At 31.8% G+C, this 19,382-nt stretch overlaps 1 protein-coding gene across 1 annotated transcript in view; it reads left to right on the forward strand.

The window, feature by feature from the left end:
* Positions 1–10,435: 10,435 nt before the first annotated feature.
* LOC122268370 (dynein axonemal heavy chain 12-like) overlaps positions 10,436–19,382 on the forward strand; it is a 33,341-nt gene continuing 24,394 nt past the window's right edge. The window contains exons 1-4 of the mRNA XM_043049631.2: positions 10,436–10,649; positions 13,307–13,494; positions 17,408–17,492; positions 18,740–18,929. Of these exons, the coding sequence (XP_042905565.1) occupies positions 13,307–13,494; positions 17,408–17,492; positions 18,740–18,929 (463 nt within the window). The 5' untranslated portion in view covers positions 10,436–10,649. The remainder of the gene's footprint in view (positions 10,650–13,306; positions 13,495–17,407; positions 17,493–18,739; positions 18,930–19,382) is intronic.

The raw sequence follows: 19,382 nt of genomic DNA on the forward strand, positions 1-19,382 counted from the left end.
ACTTTGTATTGGCGATCGAAATGGGCTGCAGGTGGCGTAGAGCAGAACTCTTTTCCTATGGCAACACTTCACATGCTTTCCCCATTAGCGTGTGGAAAGTCATAGAGGAAGGAAGTACATTAGTTTCTCTCTTGATTTTCACATAGATTAGAATCTTTTAACTTGAAAAACTATATGGAACTGAAAACTACATTAAACATAGTTCTAAAGAAAAGTATCATAGAAATTTAAAAAAATATAAAGGAAAAATATTAAGAAAAGGGAAATTATCGTAGTACATTCCTATACAACTGAAAAGAGGAGGAGAGGGAAGGGAGAAGGGCTAAAGGCATGAAACCGGTCTCTCCCCAGATGGCGTATTCGAGTGTTGCAACCCCTTCCTTTTCCTCCTCTTTTCAGTTATATAGGAATACACAGCAAAAAAAAAAATGATATCACTCTGAATAACTTTCGTTCAAATTATCGGATTTTCGCGAACAAAATATCAATATTAATGATTCCTGGGAATGACCTCGAATATGCTAATTAATTAGTACTAACTAGCAATTAAGTTACGAAATCAGACACGAAAACGTACTTTCAGTTATTAAACATACATTTTTTTGCATATTTAAAATCCTAACTCTTAAAATAGTAGACAAAATTTCGAAAAAATGGAGTTTATAAAGATTTATATACGTGGCGAAAGTTTAAAAAAAATATGCCTAATTACTTCACCAAGGAAGGTGAAACAACTGTAAACAACCATAAAGAAACTGAATGAATGACAAGACGGTAAAACATCGTGTTTCTCCGTTGCTAAGCAACAATGAGGAGAATTTTTGAGGCTGCTTTCTGGGCAAAGAAAACAGATTGTTTTCTGTTTAATTTCCTTTGAAAATAAAATATGAATCGATAAGTAAAAATATTTTTGATTTTCAGAGATTTTAGAATCTAAACTTTGAACTTTTCATCTGACATTATTAGTTTTTTTAAAGTTGTTTTAACGTCATTTCTATGAAAATTTTGAACTAAAATCAAATTTACATAAGTTATCATAAACTTATGAAGAATTGTAAATTGTAGGGCTAATTGCTTTTACATCTCAGTTCCAGTCTCTTAAGTAAGGGAAAGAATTAAAAGATCCAACAAACAATTTGGAGGGCCTGATTTACAATATTCACGGTATTTCTTTTCGATAAAAGTGAAGAAAAAAAATTAGTAAATGTTAAGTGGCATTTTAAAAGTTTTTGGAAATCTATATATATGTTACATGGTTTGTTTGAATAAGCATGATTAGCAAATAGCACCCCTATGCTACTATACATTCCGAGACTGACTTTTACAAGCATGTTCTTTCACTCACATGTTCTCTTCGATATCGATTAGTTACTTATTTATCACCAAATACGGCAACTAAAGTTCTTTGTTTTCAATACTAACAAACGGAACGATATCAGCCCTAAATATTAACCTATAATATTTTAATTGGGTCACATATTATATTACCTAGGAATAAAGTGCCCTACCAAAGGAAATAATTATAGACTTACTAGGTGGTACACAATGTGGCCCTGTATTTTACTATGAATGTATATCTAAAATAGAGTTGCGTAAAGCTTTAAAATGAGGATATTCGAATTCTAAAACCCCTTAAAATTGGGAAGCGCTAAGTCATTTTTCAATGTTAACGTAAAGCCCGATATCAGACCTTAATATTGATCCATAATATTTTAATTGGACCACGTATTACATTACAGGGTAATAGTGTACCCTACCACAGGAAATATTTATAGGTCAATTAGGGGGTACACTATGTATATTTTAAATAGTGCATTAAAACAAGTAAATTCGAAGACACTTTTCAATGTTAACAAACGGCCCGATATCGATTATCGGACCTTAATATTAACCTATAATATTTTAATTGGGTCACGTATAATATTACCTAGGAATAAAGAACCCTATCAAAGGAAATAATTATAGACCCACTAGGGGGTACACAATATGGCCCTGTATTTTACTATGTATGTATATCTAAAATAAGTGTTCTGAAAAGCTAAAAATGAGGAAATTCGCCTTCTAAAGAGCTTTAAAATTAGGAAGCGCGAAGTCATTTTTCAATGTTAACGTAAAATCCGATATCGGACCTTAATATAGACCCATAATATTTTAATTGGACCACGTATTATATTACATGGTAATAGTGTACCCTAATACAGGAAATAATTATAGACCCGTAGGGGGTACACTATGTATATTTAAAATAGTGCATTAAAGCAAGGAAATTCGAAGACACTTCTCAATAATAACAAACGGTCTGATATCTGCCCTTAATATTAACCTATAATATTTTAATTGGATCACGTATTATATTACCTAGGAATAAAGTACCCTACCAAAGGAAATAGTTATAGACCCACTAGGTGGAACACAATGTGGCCCTGTATTTTACTATGTATGTTTATCTAAAATAAGTGTTCTGAAAAGCTTAAAATGAGGAAATTCGCCTTCTAAAGAGCTTTAAAAATTCAAAGACATTTTTCAATGTTACCTAATGCAAGGCGCGATATCAGACCTTAATATTGGCCCATAATATTTTAATTGGACCACGTATTATATTACCGGGTAATAGTTTACCGTACCGGAGGAAATAATTATAGGTCGATTAGGGGGTACACAATGAGGCCCTGTAATTTACTATGTGTGCGTATCTAAAATAAGAGTTCGGAAGAGCTTAAATGAGGAAATTCGCCTTCTAAAATTAAAAAATTAGGAGCCGCGAAGTTATTTTTCAATGTTAACGTAAAGCCCTATATCGGACCCTCTAATATTGACCAATAATATTATAATTGGACCACGTATTATATTACAGAGTAACAGTGTACCCTACCACAGGAAATAATTATAGATCCCATAGGGGGTACACTATGTATATTTAAAATAGTGCATTAAAACAAATAAATTCGAAGACACTTTTCAATGTTAACAAACGGTACGATATTGGCCCTTAATATTAACCTATAATATTTTAATTGGGTCACGTATTATACTACCTAGGAATAAAGTACCCTACCAAAGGAAATAATTATAGACCCACTAGGAGGTGCATGATGTGGCCCTGTATTTTACTATGTATGTATATCTAAAATAGAGTTGCGTAAAGCTTTAAAATGAGGAAATTCGCCTGCTAAAACTTTTTAAAATTAGGAAGCGCGAAGTCATTTTTCAATGTTAGCGTAAAGCCCGATATCGGACCTTAATATTGACCCATAATATTTTAATTGGACCACGTATTATATTAAAGGACAATAGTGTACCCTACGACAGGAAATAATTATAGACCCTATAGGGGGTACACTATGTATATTTAAAATAGTGCATTAAAAAAAGGAAATTCGAAGACACTTTTCAATGTTAAGAAACGGCACGATATTGGACCTTAATACTAACCTATAATATTTCAATTGGGTCACGTATTATATTACCTAGGAATAAAGTACCCTACCAAAGGAAATAATTATAGACCCACTAAAGGGTACACAATGTGGCCCTGTATTTTACTATGTATGTTGTATTTTGAAAAGCTTAAAATGAGGAAATTCGCATTCTAAAGAGCTTTAAAAATTCAAAGACATTTTTCAATGTTAACTATTTTAAATATACATAGTGTACCCCTTATGGGGTCTATAATTATTTCCTGTATTAGGGTACACTATTACCCTGTTATATAATGCGTCGCCCAATTAAAATATTATGGGTCAATATTAAGCTCCGATATCGGGCTTTACGTTAACATTGAAAAATGACTTCGCGCTTCTTAATTTTAAAGCTCTTTAGAAGGCGAATTTCCTCATTTTTAGCTTTTCAGAACACTTATTTTAGATACGCATACAGGGCCTTATTGTGTACCCCCAATTTGATCGATAATTATTTCCCCAGGTAGGGTACACTATTATCCGGTAATATAATACGTGGTCCAATTGAAATATAATGGGCCAATATTTAGGTCTGAAATCGCGACTTGCGTTAGTTCACATTGAAAAATGTCTTTGAATTTTTAAAGCTCTTTAGAAGGCGAATTTCCTCATTTTAAGCATTTCAGAGCACTTATTTTAGATAAACATACATAGTAAAATACAGGGCCACATTGTGTACCCCCTAGTGGGAAATTGGAAAAATCTGGGAAAATCAGTTTATTCCCTCTTTTTCGACTTCTGTTGTAACATTTTGGATATTCGAGCATGCATGGGGAGTTTTCTGTGTGTGAAATCCAGCAAAGAAAGCGTAATGGAATAATAAAAAAAAAGGAATAAAAAAATTAAATGGCTCGAAAAAGATTCAAATTTCAAGACCCCCTAGCTCCCTTTAATATCAAGGTATAATTTTCAAACTCGGACCCTAAGTAGGGGTGTATGGTCCAAACAAGGCTTGTGAAGAGAATTTTTATAGGCCAATTAAGGGGGCCACAGTGGGCCCCTAAAGGTGCATTGCGAAGATGAGAGGAGAGAGCTTTTGAAGCGAAACTATGGTAGGCTTCACGTATCACCGTGGACTGGAAGGTAGGCCACCAGACAAGCAAGTTCGCTGCTGGAGGGAGGGGTCCTGGGATCGAATCCCATGGACGGACAAATTTTCAAAAAATTTTCCATTTTTTTTGTTTATTTTAAATTATATTATTTTTTTTATGTGTTTTTTGATATTCTGGAAGGTCCTGCATGTAGGAAATAATTTTTTTGTATTGGGAAAATGGGAGAAAACAGGAAAAATCCAGGAAAATCAGTTTATTCGCTCTTTTTCGACTTCTTTTGTAACATTTTGAAAATTCGAGCATGCATGGGGTGTTTTCTGAGTGTGAAATCCAGCAAAGAAGGCGTAGTGGAATAATAAAAAAAAAAGAGTAAAAAAATAAAATGGCTCGAGAAAGGTTCAAATTTCAAGACCCCCTATCTCCCTTTAATATCAAGGTATTTTCAATCTCGGACCCTAAGTAGGGGTCCATGGTCCAAACAAGGCTGACGAAGAGAATTTTTATAGGCCAATTTGGGGGGTCACAGAGGTCCCCTAAAGGTGTATTGCGAAGATGAGAAGAGAGAGCTTTTGAAGCGAAACTGTGGTAGGCTTCACGTGTCACCGTGGACTGGATGGTAGGCCACCAGACAAGAGTGTTCGCTGCTGGAGAGAGGGGTCCTGGGTTTGAATCCCAGGGACGGACAAATTTTCAAAAAAAAAAAAATTCCCATTTTTTGTTTATTTTAAATTATATTATTGTACTCGGACCCTAAGAAGGGGTCTATGGTCTAAACAAGGCTGCTGAAGAAAATTTTTATAGGCCAATTAGGGGGGTCACAGTGGGCCCCTGAAGGTATAGTGCGAAGGTGAGAGGAAAGAGCTTTTGAAGCGAAACTGTGGTAGGCTTCAAGTATCACCGTGGACTGAAGGGTAGGCCACCCGTCAAGCAAGTTCGCTGCTGGAGGGAGGGCTCCTGGGTTCGAATCCCAGGGAAGGACAAATTTTCAAATTTTTTTTGCTTTTTTTTTGGTTATCTTAAATTATATTATTTTTTTATGTGTTTTTCGATATTCTGGAGGGTCCTGCATGAAGGGAATAATTTTTTTTTATTGGGAAAATGGGAAAAAACTGGAAAAATCCAGGAAAATCAGTTTATTCGCTCTTTTTCGTCTTCTTTTGTAACATTTTGGATATTCTAGCATGCATGGGGTGTTTTCTGTGTGTGAAATCCAACAAAGTAAGCGCATTGGAATAATAAAAAAAAGAATAAAAAAATAAAATGGCTCGAGAAAGGTTCAAATTTCAAGACCCCCTAGCTCCCTTTATCTAGGTATAATTTTCAAACTCGGACCCTAAGAAGGGGTCTATGGTCCAAACAAGGCTGGTGAAGAGAAATTTTATAGGCCAATTAATGGGGTCACAGTGGGCCCCTGAAGGTATAGTGCGAAGGTGAGAGGAGAGAGCTTTTGAAGCGAAACTGTGGTAGGCTTCACGTATCACCGTGGACTGAAGCGTAGGCCACCCGTCAAGCAAGTTCGCTGCTGGAGGGAGGGTTCCTGGGTTCGAATCCCAGGGAAGAACAAATTTTCAAATTTTTTTTTTTTCGTTTTTTTTTGGTTATCTTAAATTATATTATTTTTTTATGTGTTTTTCGATATTCTGGAGGGTCCTGCATGAAGGAAATAATTTTTTTTATTGGGAAAATGGGAAAAAACTGGAAAAATCCAGGAAAATCAGTTTATTCGCTCTTTTTCGTCTTCTTTTGTAACATTTTGGATATTCTAGCATGCATGGGGTGTTTTCTGTGTGTGAAATCCAGCAAAGTAAGCGCAATGGAATAATAAAAAAAAAGAATAAAAAAATAAAATGGCTCGAGAAAGGTTCAAATTTCAAGACCCCCTAGCTCCCTTTAATATCTAGGTATAATTTTCAAACTCGGACCCTAAGAAGGGGTCTATGGTCCAAACAAGGCTGCTGAAGAGAATTTTTATAGGCCAATTAGGGGGGTCACAGTGGGCCCCTGAAGGTATAGTGCGAAGGTGAGAGGAGAGAGCTTTTGAAGCGAAACTGTGGTAGGCTTCACGTATCACCGTGGACTGAAGGGTAGGCCACCCGTCAAGCAAGTTCGTTTCCGGAGGGAGGATTCCTGGGTTCGAATCCCAGGGAAGGACAAATTTTCAAATTTCTTTTGTTTTTTTCTTTGGTTACTTTAAATTGTATTATTTTTTTATGTGTTTTTCGATATTCTGGAGGGTCCTGCATAAAGGAAATAATTTTTTTTTATTTCGAAAATGGGAAAAAACTGGAAAAATCCAGGAAAATCAGTCTATTCGCTCTTTTTCGTCTTCTTTTGTAACATTTTGGATATTCTAGCATGCATGGGGTGTTTTCTGTGTGTGAAATTCAGCAAAGTAAGCGCAATGGAATAATAAAAAAAAATAATAAGAAAAGAAAATTGCTCGAGAAAGGTTCAAATTTCAAGACCCCCTAGCTCCCTTTAATATCTAGGTATAATTTTCAAACTCGGACCATAAGAAGGGGTCTATGGTCCACACAAGGCTGCTGAAGAGAATTTTTATAGGCCAATTAATGGGGTCACAGTGGGCCCCTGAAGGTATAGTGCGAAGGTGAGAGGAGAGAGCTTTTGAAGCGAAACTGTGGTAGGCTTCACGTATCACCGTGGACTGAAGGGTAGGCCACCCGTCAAGCCAGTTCGCTGCTGGAGGGAGGGTTCCTGGGTTCGAATCCCAGGGAAGGACAATTTTTCAAATTTTTTTTTTTCGTTTTTTTTTGGTTATCTTAAATTATATTATTTTTTTTATGTGTTTTTCGATATTCTGGAGGGTCCTGCATGAAGGAAATAATTTTTTTTTATTTAGAAAATGGGAAAAAACTGAAATTTCTTTTTAATTTGTTTTTGATTAATAAATCATTTTTGTTAACTAATTTGTTGGTGTGAATGTAATAGTTAAATCATTGTCATAAACAACGGAAATAATTTAAATAATTACAATTAGTTAGTTACAATATAAATAATACAACTAATTTTAAAATATTAGATTGGACAAAGTTTATGACTTTGCATTGGCTCGCCCCCCCCCCCGGGTCAAAAAAAAGTTGGCACGCCGCTGACCCTACCAGAGGAAATAATTATAGACCTCATAGGGGGTACACAATGTAGCCCTGTAGTTTACTATACACGCATATCTAAAATAGTGCGTTCAATCGCTTTAAAATGAGGATATTCGTCTTCTAAAAACCTATAAAACTAGGCGATATGAAGTCATTTTTCAATATTAACGCAAGGCCCGATATCAGACCTTAATATTGACCCATAATATTTTAATTGGACCACGTATTATACTACCGGGTAATAGTGCACCCTACCAGAGGAAATAATTATAGAATTCATAGGGGGTACACAATGTGGCTCTTTAATTTCCTTTAAATATAAGAGTGTGTTGAATAGCGTTTAAATGAAGAAATTTGAAGTCAATATTCTGTATAAAAATATGGTCCTATATCTCCCTCTAATATTAACCTATAATATTCAAATTAAGCCACGTATTATATTACCGGATAATAATGTACCCTACCAAAGGAAATAATTATAGACCTCATAGGGGGTACACAATGTGGCCCTGTAGTTTACTATGTACGCATATGTAAAATAGTGCGTTCAATTGCTTTAAAATGAGGAAATTCGTTTTCTTAAAACCTTTAAAACGAGGCGATTCGAAGATATATTTTTCAATATTAACGCAAGACCCGATATCTGACCTTAATATTGATCCATAACATTTTAATTGGATCTCGTATTATATTACCGGGTAATAGTGTACCCTACCAGAGGAAATAATTATAGACCTCGTTAGGTCTAGTTAAATGCCATTGCCCGGTTAATCCTACACTGATGTTTTTTTAAGGTCAAGTGCTTCTGCCCGGTATGCCCTACACTGATGTTTTTTTAAGATCAAGTGCCATTGCCCGGTATGCATTTGCTCGATACTAAACACTGATGTTTCTTCTAATCTATCGTCAGCAAGTATTAAAATATCGAATAAATATAAATANTAAATTAATATCAAATTGGATGAAATAAATATTTCGGACATTCACTAAAGCGACTATGTGATTGTCAACATTCCCCGGTGAAAGTCAACAGCCACCGATTTCGCTCATTCACAATAACATGCCCTTCATTTTCATAATATCATCAGGACGTTTATTTCATACTTTGCCTAAAATAGCATTTGGCATTCTATAGGGTGCCACCCCCTCTACGGAGGATCAAAATTGTGATTACATGTCTTCGGATCATCCTCAGAGATGCTTCCCAGACCGTCGACGATAGCCCATTGTACAGCTCTGGGGAGGCGTAAATGAACTGCAACTGCAACAACTCATTCACATATGAAAATATTGCTTGCAGTCAGATTGGCTCTTGAAGTGGATGGTGTTTTGAGTAGAAATGTAAACAATAACAATCTCGAGCTGTATAGCTGCTCTAGTTTCGGTTAGAAAGTTTGCAGCTGCTTACTACATGTTATTCTGCCAGGTGATATTTTTAAATGGATCATTTTGTTTTCAATAAAAGAAATAAATTAGATAATTTCTGAGCTCAAATCTGCCATATTTCATAAGATATAAATGTTATTACGAAATTCTGGGGAGTTTGAAGTGAAAGTTTGTTTTAGTTATTTAGAGATATATTGTAAAAAAAAGTGACATGGTTGCTAGATTTTGAATAACTCGCTTTTTTGGCAATCTTGATTTGGTCTCTTTACATTTGTTTACTGTTTGTTCGTGTTACAAGCTGTGCACCATCTTACGTTAGTGTTAGCATATTGTTCGAGGAGCAAGATTAAGTTTAGTAATAAGTATTCAAATACCACGTTTGAAAGAATCTTAAAACACAATGATCACGTTGTGAGATGGCTTTAAAATACACTGGAAACAGTAACCCGGAAGCGTATTTACAAAGACTCAAGGATACAGCCCACTTGGCGCGATATTAGGGATTGTCGCCAGATTTGTGGTAAACCCACACATCCTCTTTCGATTGTTGTAACCCCGTACAGAATGCGTTGTTGTGTTTACATTTCAATTTAAGGTTAAGGAATCGTGAAAATGTGTACAATATTTCAACAGCAGTTTATAAATTTTTTATCGTCTTTCGAAATGAAATCGACGAATTGTGATTAGCATAACAATACTTTAGTATCGAGCTGTAACAAAACGATTTGAGAGAATTATAATACTTCAGCTCAGAACGAATTTTTTTAATAAGATGAGATTAAAGTGTTTGATTGCTTGAAAAAAAAGCATAGATGTTTCAATTTTAAAAATCTGTATGGAGATATTTCTAATATAGCATTTTTGAGATCGCCACTGTGTTTCTACTGCTTACACTGTTGTAGTAAATTGAATATATATTATACAAATATTCAAACTGCTGATTAATGATAAACACTATTGTTATTTTTAAAAAATTGTTACCCTAATAGACGTTATTATAAGAAATTGGATATATGATATACTATCGGTACTTTTGAAAAAAAAATGGGTTTATGTTTTACATTCTTGAAAAGGGCATTTGTTTTGAATTATCATCTGTCATACCTAAGATTAATAAACTACTAAGGTTGAACCTGGTTAAATGTCACAAACTAAAATAGCGAGCGACTAAAAGTGTCAACAACGGAACTAACCCAAACGCAAAGGATTGCTCTATATGCCTTTTCCTTACAGCGCATGCGCAGCTTTCTTTTTCGCACCAAAAATGCTTAGATGCTCTTTATCGCGCCAAGTGGGCTGTATCCTTGAGTCTTTGTAAATACGCAACCCGGAAGTATAAGCGGCATACAGCTTGCAGCGCTTCCTAGTGTCGAAAACACCATCCATAGTCCTGAACTTTTCGCAACAGGAATAAAATGTAAACTTTCGAAAATTATGACTGTAACTGTTGGTTGCTATAACAACCTTACTGAGCAAGCAAGTAGAGATCATAGAAACGAAATTTAAAAATGAGGTTAATTTTATTTTTACGACTGTCGTTTCAATTATCCAACAAAGTTAATTACTTTTTGTAAAAATTTTATGTTGGAAATGTAATTTTTGGTCTATTGTGAAGTGACGTATAAAACAAAAGTTTCAAAGTAAATAATATGATTTTGCATATATTTATGTTAAATTAAATCCTAGATTTAAAAAAAAAAGTCGTAAAAAATATATCTCTGTAATTCCAAAATTGATACGTGTTTGTAGAAATTATTAAATTATAAAACATATAACTGTCTAAATTGAAGTTTTCGTCTTTGAAAATTATTTAATTTATATTTTTTTAACCTGAAACTTCAACAAGCCATGGAAGTTTTAAGTGATATTTATTTCGTTTCCATCTGGTGACCAGTGGTATTTGTGCTTATGGAGAAGCTGAGCACATTCTTCTTCATTCCAATCTGTATGCGAGTGCCCGAATTAAAATAAAGACTGATTTGAGGCGTCTTTCTATTTGTTGGCCTCAACAAAGGCCAACCCAGGCAGATGTATGGACAAATTTTCCCTGCATCAGCCAAAGATTACTAATATTTTTTTTTTTGTTGTACCCAAGACGAAGAGTAATAAAAAATAAAAGCAAGTTAACACATTTTTTGTTACTACGTATTATTTTTCAGTCATTTTTGTATTTCATTTTATTGGTCATTTATTTAAATAATGTATAATAAAAAGGAGTTTGAAACCATCAGTTAAAATTGTTTGCGGAACCGAAATTTAGTGAACCGAAATTTCGGTCCCTTGAAGGTTCACTATATTTATGTATGTTTGATTATATTATGATATTGTCACTATATTTATGTATTATGTTTGACTATTTATCTGTTAGAAAAATTTAATTTTGTTATTGAAATAAATGAATAGATTTTAAGTTGTACTCATTCCCTCCTCTCATGGTAATTTTTTTTATTTGTTTAATTTTTATAAAACCTTTATTCATTTTTAGAATAGTGTTAATGTAATAAATAATGTTTTTGTGTAGCATAAATATTTTGTTTTGGAGCTGTTTGTTTGTATTGGTCACTGTTATTGCAGAGAAGTCCAAGATTGGTGTCTGCAGATATCTTTTGGTTTTAAGCATCTTAACTGCAATTTTTTGAATAATAATTCACATCATAGTAAATATATGCTCAACAGCATTGAGAAGAAATATTTTTTAAAATATTATTTCATGAAGAATAAGTAAGTTTTAACAAGTTAAGTAAGTTTAAACAACTTAATTAACTTGTTCTAAACAGGATGACCTGCTGCTGTAGTTTTTGTTTGTCCAAGTTTTTTGAATTCAAAAGTTCGAATAGCATTTTTTAAAGTACTATTATCTTTATAAATGTAAAAAAAATGAGTTTTGACATCTGTGCGGTATTCAGGAGTATTAAATTGAGAAGCATCTACAGACAATATAAACACTGAAGTAGAGATTAGAAAATGCTAACTGAACTCGTAAATCAAGTTGCTTTTTAAGAAGTTATGGGCTCTTCTTGTTATCGCATGACCATTTCTTTACTTTTAGAGAACAATGTAGTTCCTTTATTATTAATATTTAAACTCATTAAATTAATTTCTGTATCCTGTCTTGTAGCATAGCTACCACTATTACTGTTCAATTCCCCATCACTAGCATTTAAGACCTTTGATAGGTGATAGTTGACATTTTGGTTGGTTACATCCACATTGGTTATTAACCCCTTAACGATCGGTTAATTTTCAAGAAAACGGTAATAAAAGTGCCTATTTTTTATACACATATATTATACACGTATTTGATTAGTGCTGACTTCTAGTTTAAAATAAACTATCTACAATTACCTTAAAAATATCCTGGTACTGCCATCTGGTGTGTAAAATGGGAAATAAAATGTTTTCCGGGCAAAAGAGATCAATTAGTTTTATTCTTATTGGCGCATTACTACTGAACACTCCAGCCCGGAAATATCACGGGAGCGAGAAATGGAGGGCGAATGCTCACCCCGTCATTTTCACGGGAGCGAGAAGGAAGGTGTTAACTGGACGTGATCTAAACACGCCTGTTTTGACCAACACGCCTACCTCAACTGAAATACCCACCTTAATTTAAACACAGCTAGTTCAATGGATGGTCCACAGTAAACAGTTAGTTGAATTGCTATTTGTGACTGCAACATTGTCCTCCTCATACTGTTGCTTCTCAGTCTGAATTGCACACAAAAAGAACCTGTACTCACTCGTCTGCTAATAGCAACACAGGAGCGACCACGCCCACAATCGTGATCTTAATACAGCTCTCACAACCAGCACACAAAAGTCCAATGATCTTAATATAGCTCCAGGGGTCTGTCCAGGCCGAATTGACTACCGTTTAGCAGTGTCTTCACAAATTCTACTTTAGGAAAAATGGTAGTTTCACAAAATACTTTTTCTTAAATTTTATTTTATTTTTTAATATAATTTTTAATTTTTCACAAATTATGTCTAAATTTCCGCAAAATAGGTACCTCTCAGAAAATCCTAGACAGACCTCTGAGCTCTTCAGGCCTCTTGCAAAATGGCAATAAAAAAGTGGTATCCATCCATTGAATTTTATCACAGATAAAATTCTGGTGGGTGAGTAATGTAGTGTAACTACCACTACAATTATTCAATTCCCGATTCACTAGTATATAAGACATGTTAACTCTATTCTATCTTGAGATACCTTTTGATAAATGATGGTTGACAAGACTTTGTCGTTAGCTTACACCACAACTTAGAGAACTGTATACGTCTTAATTGTCTTTTATAGATGTCTCAAAAAAAAACTGCAACCTGTCGTAAGATAAGATCTAATGTTCCTGGTCTAGAAAAACTTCCACCTCTGCCAAATGTTGAAACTAATATTGATGCCTTAATCGACAGAGACAGATGGAAAAACAGTAAAATGTGGTCCATTGGTGTATCTGCTAAACGTAAGAAAGAATATCGAGAAAAAATGTATGTTGTGTGTGATGCCACGTTAGGCATTACATATTTCCTAGCTTTTAAAATTTCTTTAATTTCTTAAACTTATTTTTTTAAATCATTCTTAACCAAATTTTAATTAAATTAAACCAAATATTTAATTTTTATGAAATTTTATAAAAAGCGAATATGAAATATTTTATTCTTTTCTTAACAATCAGTGTAACGGGTAAGTTTTTATTTAAATTCAAATGCAAAACTCATTAATTCACAGTCACGACTAAATAGAAAACGAAAATCTATTTATAACTCTTCATTTCTTACCACAAAAATATTTCAGTTTACATGGTTAAATTAATTCTCACAGTCTTTTTGACGATTCGCTTTTTCAAGATATTTTTCAAATTTAATATTGATTACGGGGGTCGACTTTGCTTTTGGCTATTTTTCCTTTCGATAAATCCCCAACCATGGATCTCTTCCCAAGCTCCTAACTGTCAGTTGGGAACAATTCAATCACTTTTTAATTTGCCTTTTGATTAGGCCGGTAATGGGAGATTTATCTCCCATGGCCTGTCCTTACTGATATTAATATACAAAATTTATTATTTCTCTTAGAAAAGTCTTTTGTATAAAATATTCTTTAAAGTTGATTTTATTTCTTGAGCTCTACAACTCTTACTGAATAAAAAATTTATTATGATCCTGATTTCATCATAATCTTCAAATATACCATACAATTGCAACCACACCAAATTTCGCCATTATATTGTGTTTATTGATATTTTGAGAATATTATCTTACAATGCCAACTAAAATTACATATTGTTTAGTCAATCGGCTCTGACAATAAAATTGTCTGTAATTTAAATCTAAATTTTTGGCATAACATGTTTTATGAACTCATTATTTCTAAGATTATTTCAACAAGGTATCTGTGCATCGGGAAAGTCATGGATTTTGGTATTGTACAAAATTTGTCATGAAATGTCATGATCTATTTTTTTAAAAAAATCATGGAAAGTCATGGATTTAGGTAACCAAAAAATCTACTTTTTAAAATGGAATGTACCCCCCCCTCAATTTCATGGTGTTCCGAATATCTGAATTTGTAACAAAACCCCCACTCACAGTCATATTTTATTTAAATATAAAATGTTTTTATCATGTTCTTTAAAAATCATGGTGTTCTTTCAAAAACTGAAAGAAAGAAATTTCTTGAGTGAATTATCTTTTAAACTTCTGTGATTTCAGATTTTTTTTTATTTATTTATTATTTTTTTTTATCTTTATTTTATCAATTTAAAATTCTAGCTGAAGCAGGCCAGTCATTGGCGATTTTTTCAAAATTCCGAAATGAAGGCAGAAAAACCACTAGTATTTCTTTCCTTTCGGATGAACAAGAAAAGTATCTTTAGAATATAATTTTGCAGAAATTTTTTTTTTGCTTTTTATTTTTTTTCCAGCTATTTTATTGCTTCAACTCTTTCTGTTTTTTAAGTTTAAAATATATAAATATGAAGATGCAGAGTATAATAGTTTTGGTTAATTTTGGTAATTCATGTGATTATAATGCTTTTTTAAATTTATTGTTGTATTTTTGTCGGAGAAAATAGTAACTTTATAAGCTAGATTTTAATGTTCTAGGGAATAGTATTGTGCCCTTGAAATTATATAATAAAATAATTATTTTCAAATGAAATTATGTATGTTTCAATTTCTTTTTATTACTTTAAATGTTTTCATTCTTTTATTGTTATACTCGAGAATTAAAGATATAAAATGATATTGAGAATATAATTGTTAAGTCGTGAAAAATTCCTGGAATTAGTCATGGAAAGTCATAGATTTGAAAATCTAAAATGTTGCAGATACCCTGTTTCAATGTTAGTATTTATCTTGTTCTCAAGAATGTCTGAATCTTATCTATGTACATTTGACGTTTCATTCATTACTTTCTTTAATGCAATGTTTTTCAGTAATTTGTGAGGTTCTTATTCTTTTTTGCTTTTGAAATTTTTCTTTATAATCTTATTTTTAATTTATAATAGAGTTGAAGATCTTTGTTATGCAATTCTATGTTATGCAATTCCATGTGCAAGTGAATTTTGCGAGTGTAAACAATGTAATTGAGAACCATTAACTGTACACAGGCTGCAAGAAAAAATCATTTTCTGAAAGGTTATATAGTTCCTAAAGCAAACCAATTTTGAGGAATTTTTTTTTCTGTAAATAAGAAAAAATACATATTTTTGTAGTTTAATGATAGGTGATAATGAAATGATCTATATTACTGAAAATTCTATCTAACAAAATGCTGAACATTTGAAGGTTTGCATTATAAAAATTTTCTACTGTAATAGCGAATTACTTACCATATGTCTGTGTTATTGTATAAAGATAATGAGAGCGAACATATAAAACATGTATTACAATGTGCTCCTCAAAATTTGAAATCATATTAGTTTCCTTTATTCATAATCAATTTTGCTGTAAAGTGCATAAAAAAGTACCCTGAATAACTTCTGATGAGATCTTCATTTTTCTTCTAGGACACAATCTTAATGGTTCGGGGGAATCAACTAAAATTTCGTAATTAATTAGTGCAAATGATACTTTAAATTACAAAATCAGACATAAAAATGTATGTTCTGTGACTGAACTTACATTTTCTTTTTGGTGGATTGGGATTTCTGCCTTCCAAAATTAAGTGGGTAGCCACAATCAAATATGGTCCCCATAGTTTGGTCTGGAAAACAATCCAAAGTTTAGACCCCTTAATGTTAAGTTAACTTTTGTGTATTTCGCCATATCTCGAGAATGTTTAAGCAAATTGAAAATTTATTGCACACAACTATTAAATTTGTTTATCCAAAGACAATTTCATGCAAAAAATTTTTTTTTTAAAAATATATTTTTTATTTTATTTAATAATAGTCGAGGTATGTATTATTTTATATCATTTCCAAGAGTGCAATTTTACACGGTAAAATAAAAAAAGTCTTAAGAGAAATTGGTTGACTAGTTCCTGAGAAATCAAATTTTCTAAAAAGTTGTAGATTTAAAATTCAGTTTCACAGGAATTATTCGACTGATTTCACTGAACTTTCGTATTTTGCCATGTAAAATAACATTATTTGAAAGTAAAAATTTTTCAACTATTATTAAATAAAATAGTAACGAATATTTGCTAAAAGTTATTTTTTGCATAGAATTTTCTCTGGATAAACAAATTTTATAAATGTCTGCAAAAATGTTTCAATTCGTTTAAAAGTTCTTGATATATGACAAAATATGCAAAAAGTAAAATTAGCATTAAGAGGTCAAAACTTTGGATCACTCTCTTGACCAAACGTTGCATGATGATCATAATTTACCAGATTGCAGTTACCATCTATATTTAGGGGTCAGAAATCTGAATTCATCGTAAAAAAACCATATGTTATTCAGAGATGGTAAGTTTTTGTTTCCGATTTCCGTAACTTAAAATATTAGGTGCACTAATTAGTAAACATATTTGAGGTCATCCCCTCGAACCCTTAAGTCCTAGAACGTGAAGATCCAATAATTGAATCAAGAGTTATTCTGGGAATCCGTTTTTTTTGTGCACTGTATATTTTTTTTAGCATATTTGTGACATCTTTAAAATTAATGTTTTATTTAAACGTAACATCAATTAAATATTAACGATATTTCATTTAATAGTCACTAAGATTGGATATTAAAGCAACATAAACATGGATTAGGGTTAAGTAGCTTTGCCATTGAATTGAGTTGGAGAAATATTCCTCAATTAATGAAGTTTGGCAACAGCGGGTAAAAAGAACTTGAATAATGCATATTTTTTTTTTTTTTGTAAATCTCCTATTTTGATTTTCTAAAATAAAATAAGAAATATTTCATTCAGTTTTTTTCTAACAATAGTTTTTCTTCTTCCCCCTTTTAGTTACCAACAAGCTAAAGAAATTGATGAAACTCTGCAAAACAGGAAAGTAGATAGTGAGTTTAAAGGAGTTAAAAGAAAACCTGAGGTTTGTTTAATTATTTTAAATAGAATTAATAGAGTCTGATAATTCAGTGTAACTGAGGAATTTTTTGGAATATCTTGTTATTTTGCACTACTACTTATTCGATTATTTTTAATTGGTAGAGTTGATCTAGATTCATTTTTTTAAATAGAAAAACTAGTTTTTAATTCTGTTTTTAAACAACAACAAAAAAAAAAACTAAAATTTTGCAAGTTTTCTTAAGAAATATTAGGTCTAACATAAATTAAACTTGATTGTAAACATCTGATTGTAAACTCTAGTGGTCCAAGGGTCTCTACTAACCAAAAAAGAAAAAATTGTTTACCTTATGCGACATTTATTTGATTTCGGCGTTAAGAAACTGTTCTAGTCGCCTTGGCAACAAAAAGAGAAATTATATTTAAGAATTTAACTTAATTGAAAATTTAATGTTGCTCAGAGCATTATTTTTACTGCATTTTAGCAAAATCTTTTTGCAGAGAAAAAGAAGTCTTTTGTTTTCTACTTACAAAAGACCATCTTAAGATCTCATATTAAACACTATTATCAGTCTTGGAATTTAAGCTAGATTTTAATGTTCTAGGGAATAGTATTGTGCCCTTGAAATTATATAATACAGTAATTATTTTCAAATGAAATTATGTATGTTTCAATTTCTTTTTATTACTTTAATTGTTTTCATTCTTTTATTGTTATACTTGAGAATTAAAGATGTAAAATGATATTGAGAATATTGTTAAGTTATAAGAATATTAATAGTTTAGGTTTTATATTCTTTTGTGATTTTTTTAAAAGCTAAATTTAAAGTCATTAATAATTCTTAAACATCATAAATCATATTTTATATTTTTATATAAATGTATTATTTGATTATTTGGCTTTGTTCAGATATAACCAAAAGTATTCACTAAGCATAACAGACAGCTTCAACTATTGTTTAGTTAGCAATGTAACAGAATCAACAATGATTCTGTTACACTTCAATGAATATAGAAACAGCCTGACTTGTAACTGTTAAGTTACTGATGTAGTTCAGCCCTTGTTTATCAATCTCTATTGTTACTAACCTTTTTTCATACATATCATATGGAATGGATACATGAGATAATAGTTATCTTACGATTAAATTGTTTTCTTTAGGATAAAGGAGTTATTAAAAAATAATGTTCTCTCTAAGTTTTTATTTTGTACATTAAGTTTTTATTAAATTTCAAATTTTATACTTTTCTTCCCTTTTTTTTTCTTTTTAGTATTATTACAATGAACTGAAGAATTTGATATATTCTGCACCTGTTAGCTCTTTACCTGAAGAAATAATCGAAAGAATAGGTGAACTTCTAAGAAAGGGTTGTTCTATTTTTAACAAAACAGATCCTATTTTTATTCTAGAAATTGAAGAATTAAAGAAAAGTTATGAAGAAGTTATGCGCCTTATTCGCAGTGAGTTCCTAATTTTGCTACAGTTGTTGTCAAATTCTGATAAAATGACTTTTTAGAAAGTATATAATAGTGTTTTTTTTTTAAAAAATAGTCCATTAAAAACATGATGGTTATGGAAACATTGATTTGTACAATGTATGTAGTAAATTTTTGGGAGTTGAATTTTTTTTCCAGGAAATTTAAATAATGTGATATATATAATACGATGTGTAATCATTCATATGATGAAATATCAAGATTCCTTATTTCTTTCAATTCTTATATTTTATTTTCATAGTCGTAGCATAAAAAGCAAACATTGTTTAATATATCTTTCTTTAACTGTTAAATATGCTATTTCAGCAGAAGTCCAATTTTTTTCCTGAACCCCCATTAAAAAAAAAATTACTTTAAGAAAAGTTTTTTACAGATTTTTTTAAAAAAAAGAAGACAAAAAAGCAGGTTTTTGCCTGA

Source organism: Parasteatoda tepidariorum, chromosome 10 (genome assembly GCF_043381705.1).
Source record: "Parasteatoda tepidariorum isolate YZ-2023 chromosome 10, CAS_Ptep_4.0, whole genome shotgun sequence".
Lineage (NCBI taxonomy): Eukaryota > Metazoa > Arthropoda > Arachnida > Araneae > Theridiidae > Parasteatoda > Parasteatoda tepidariorum.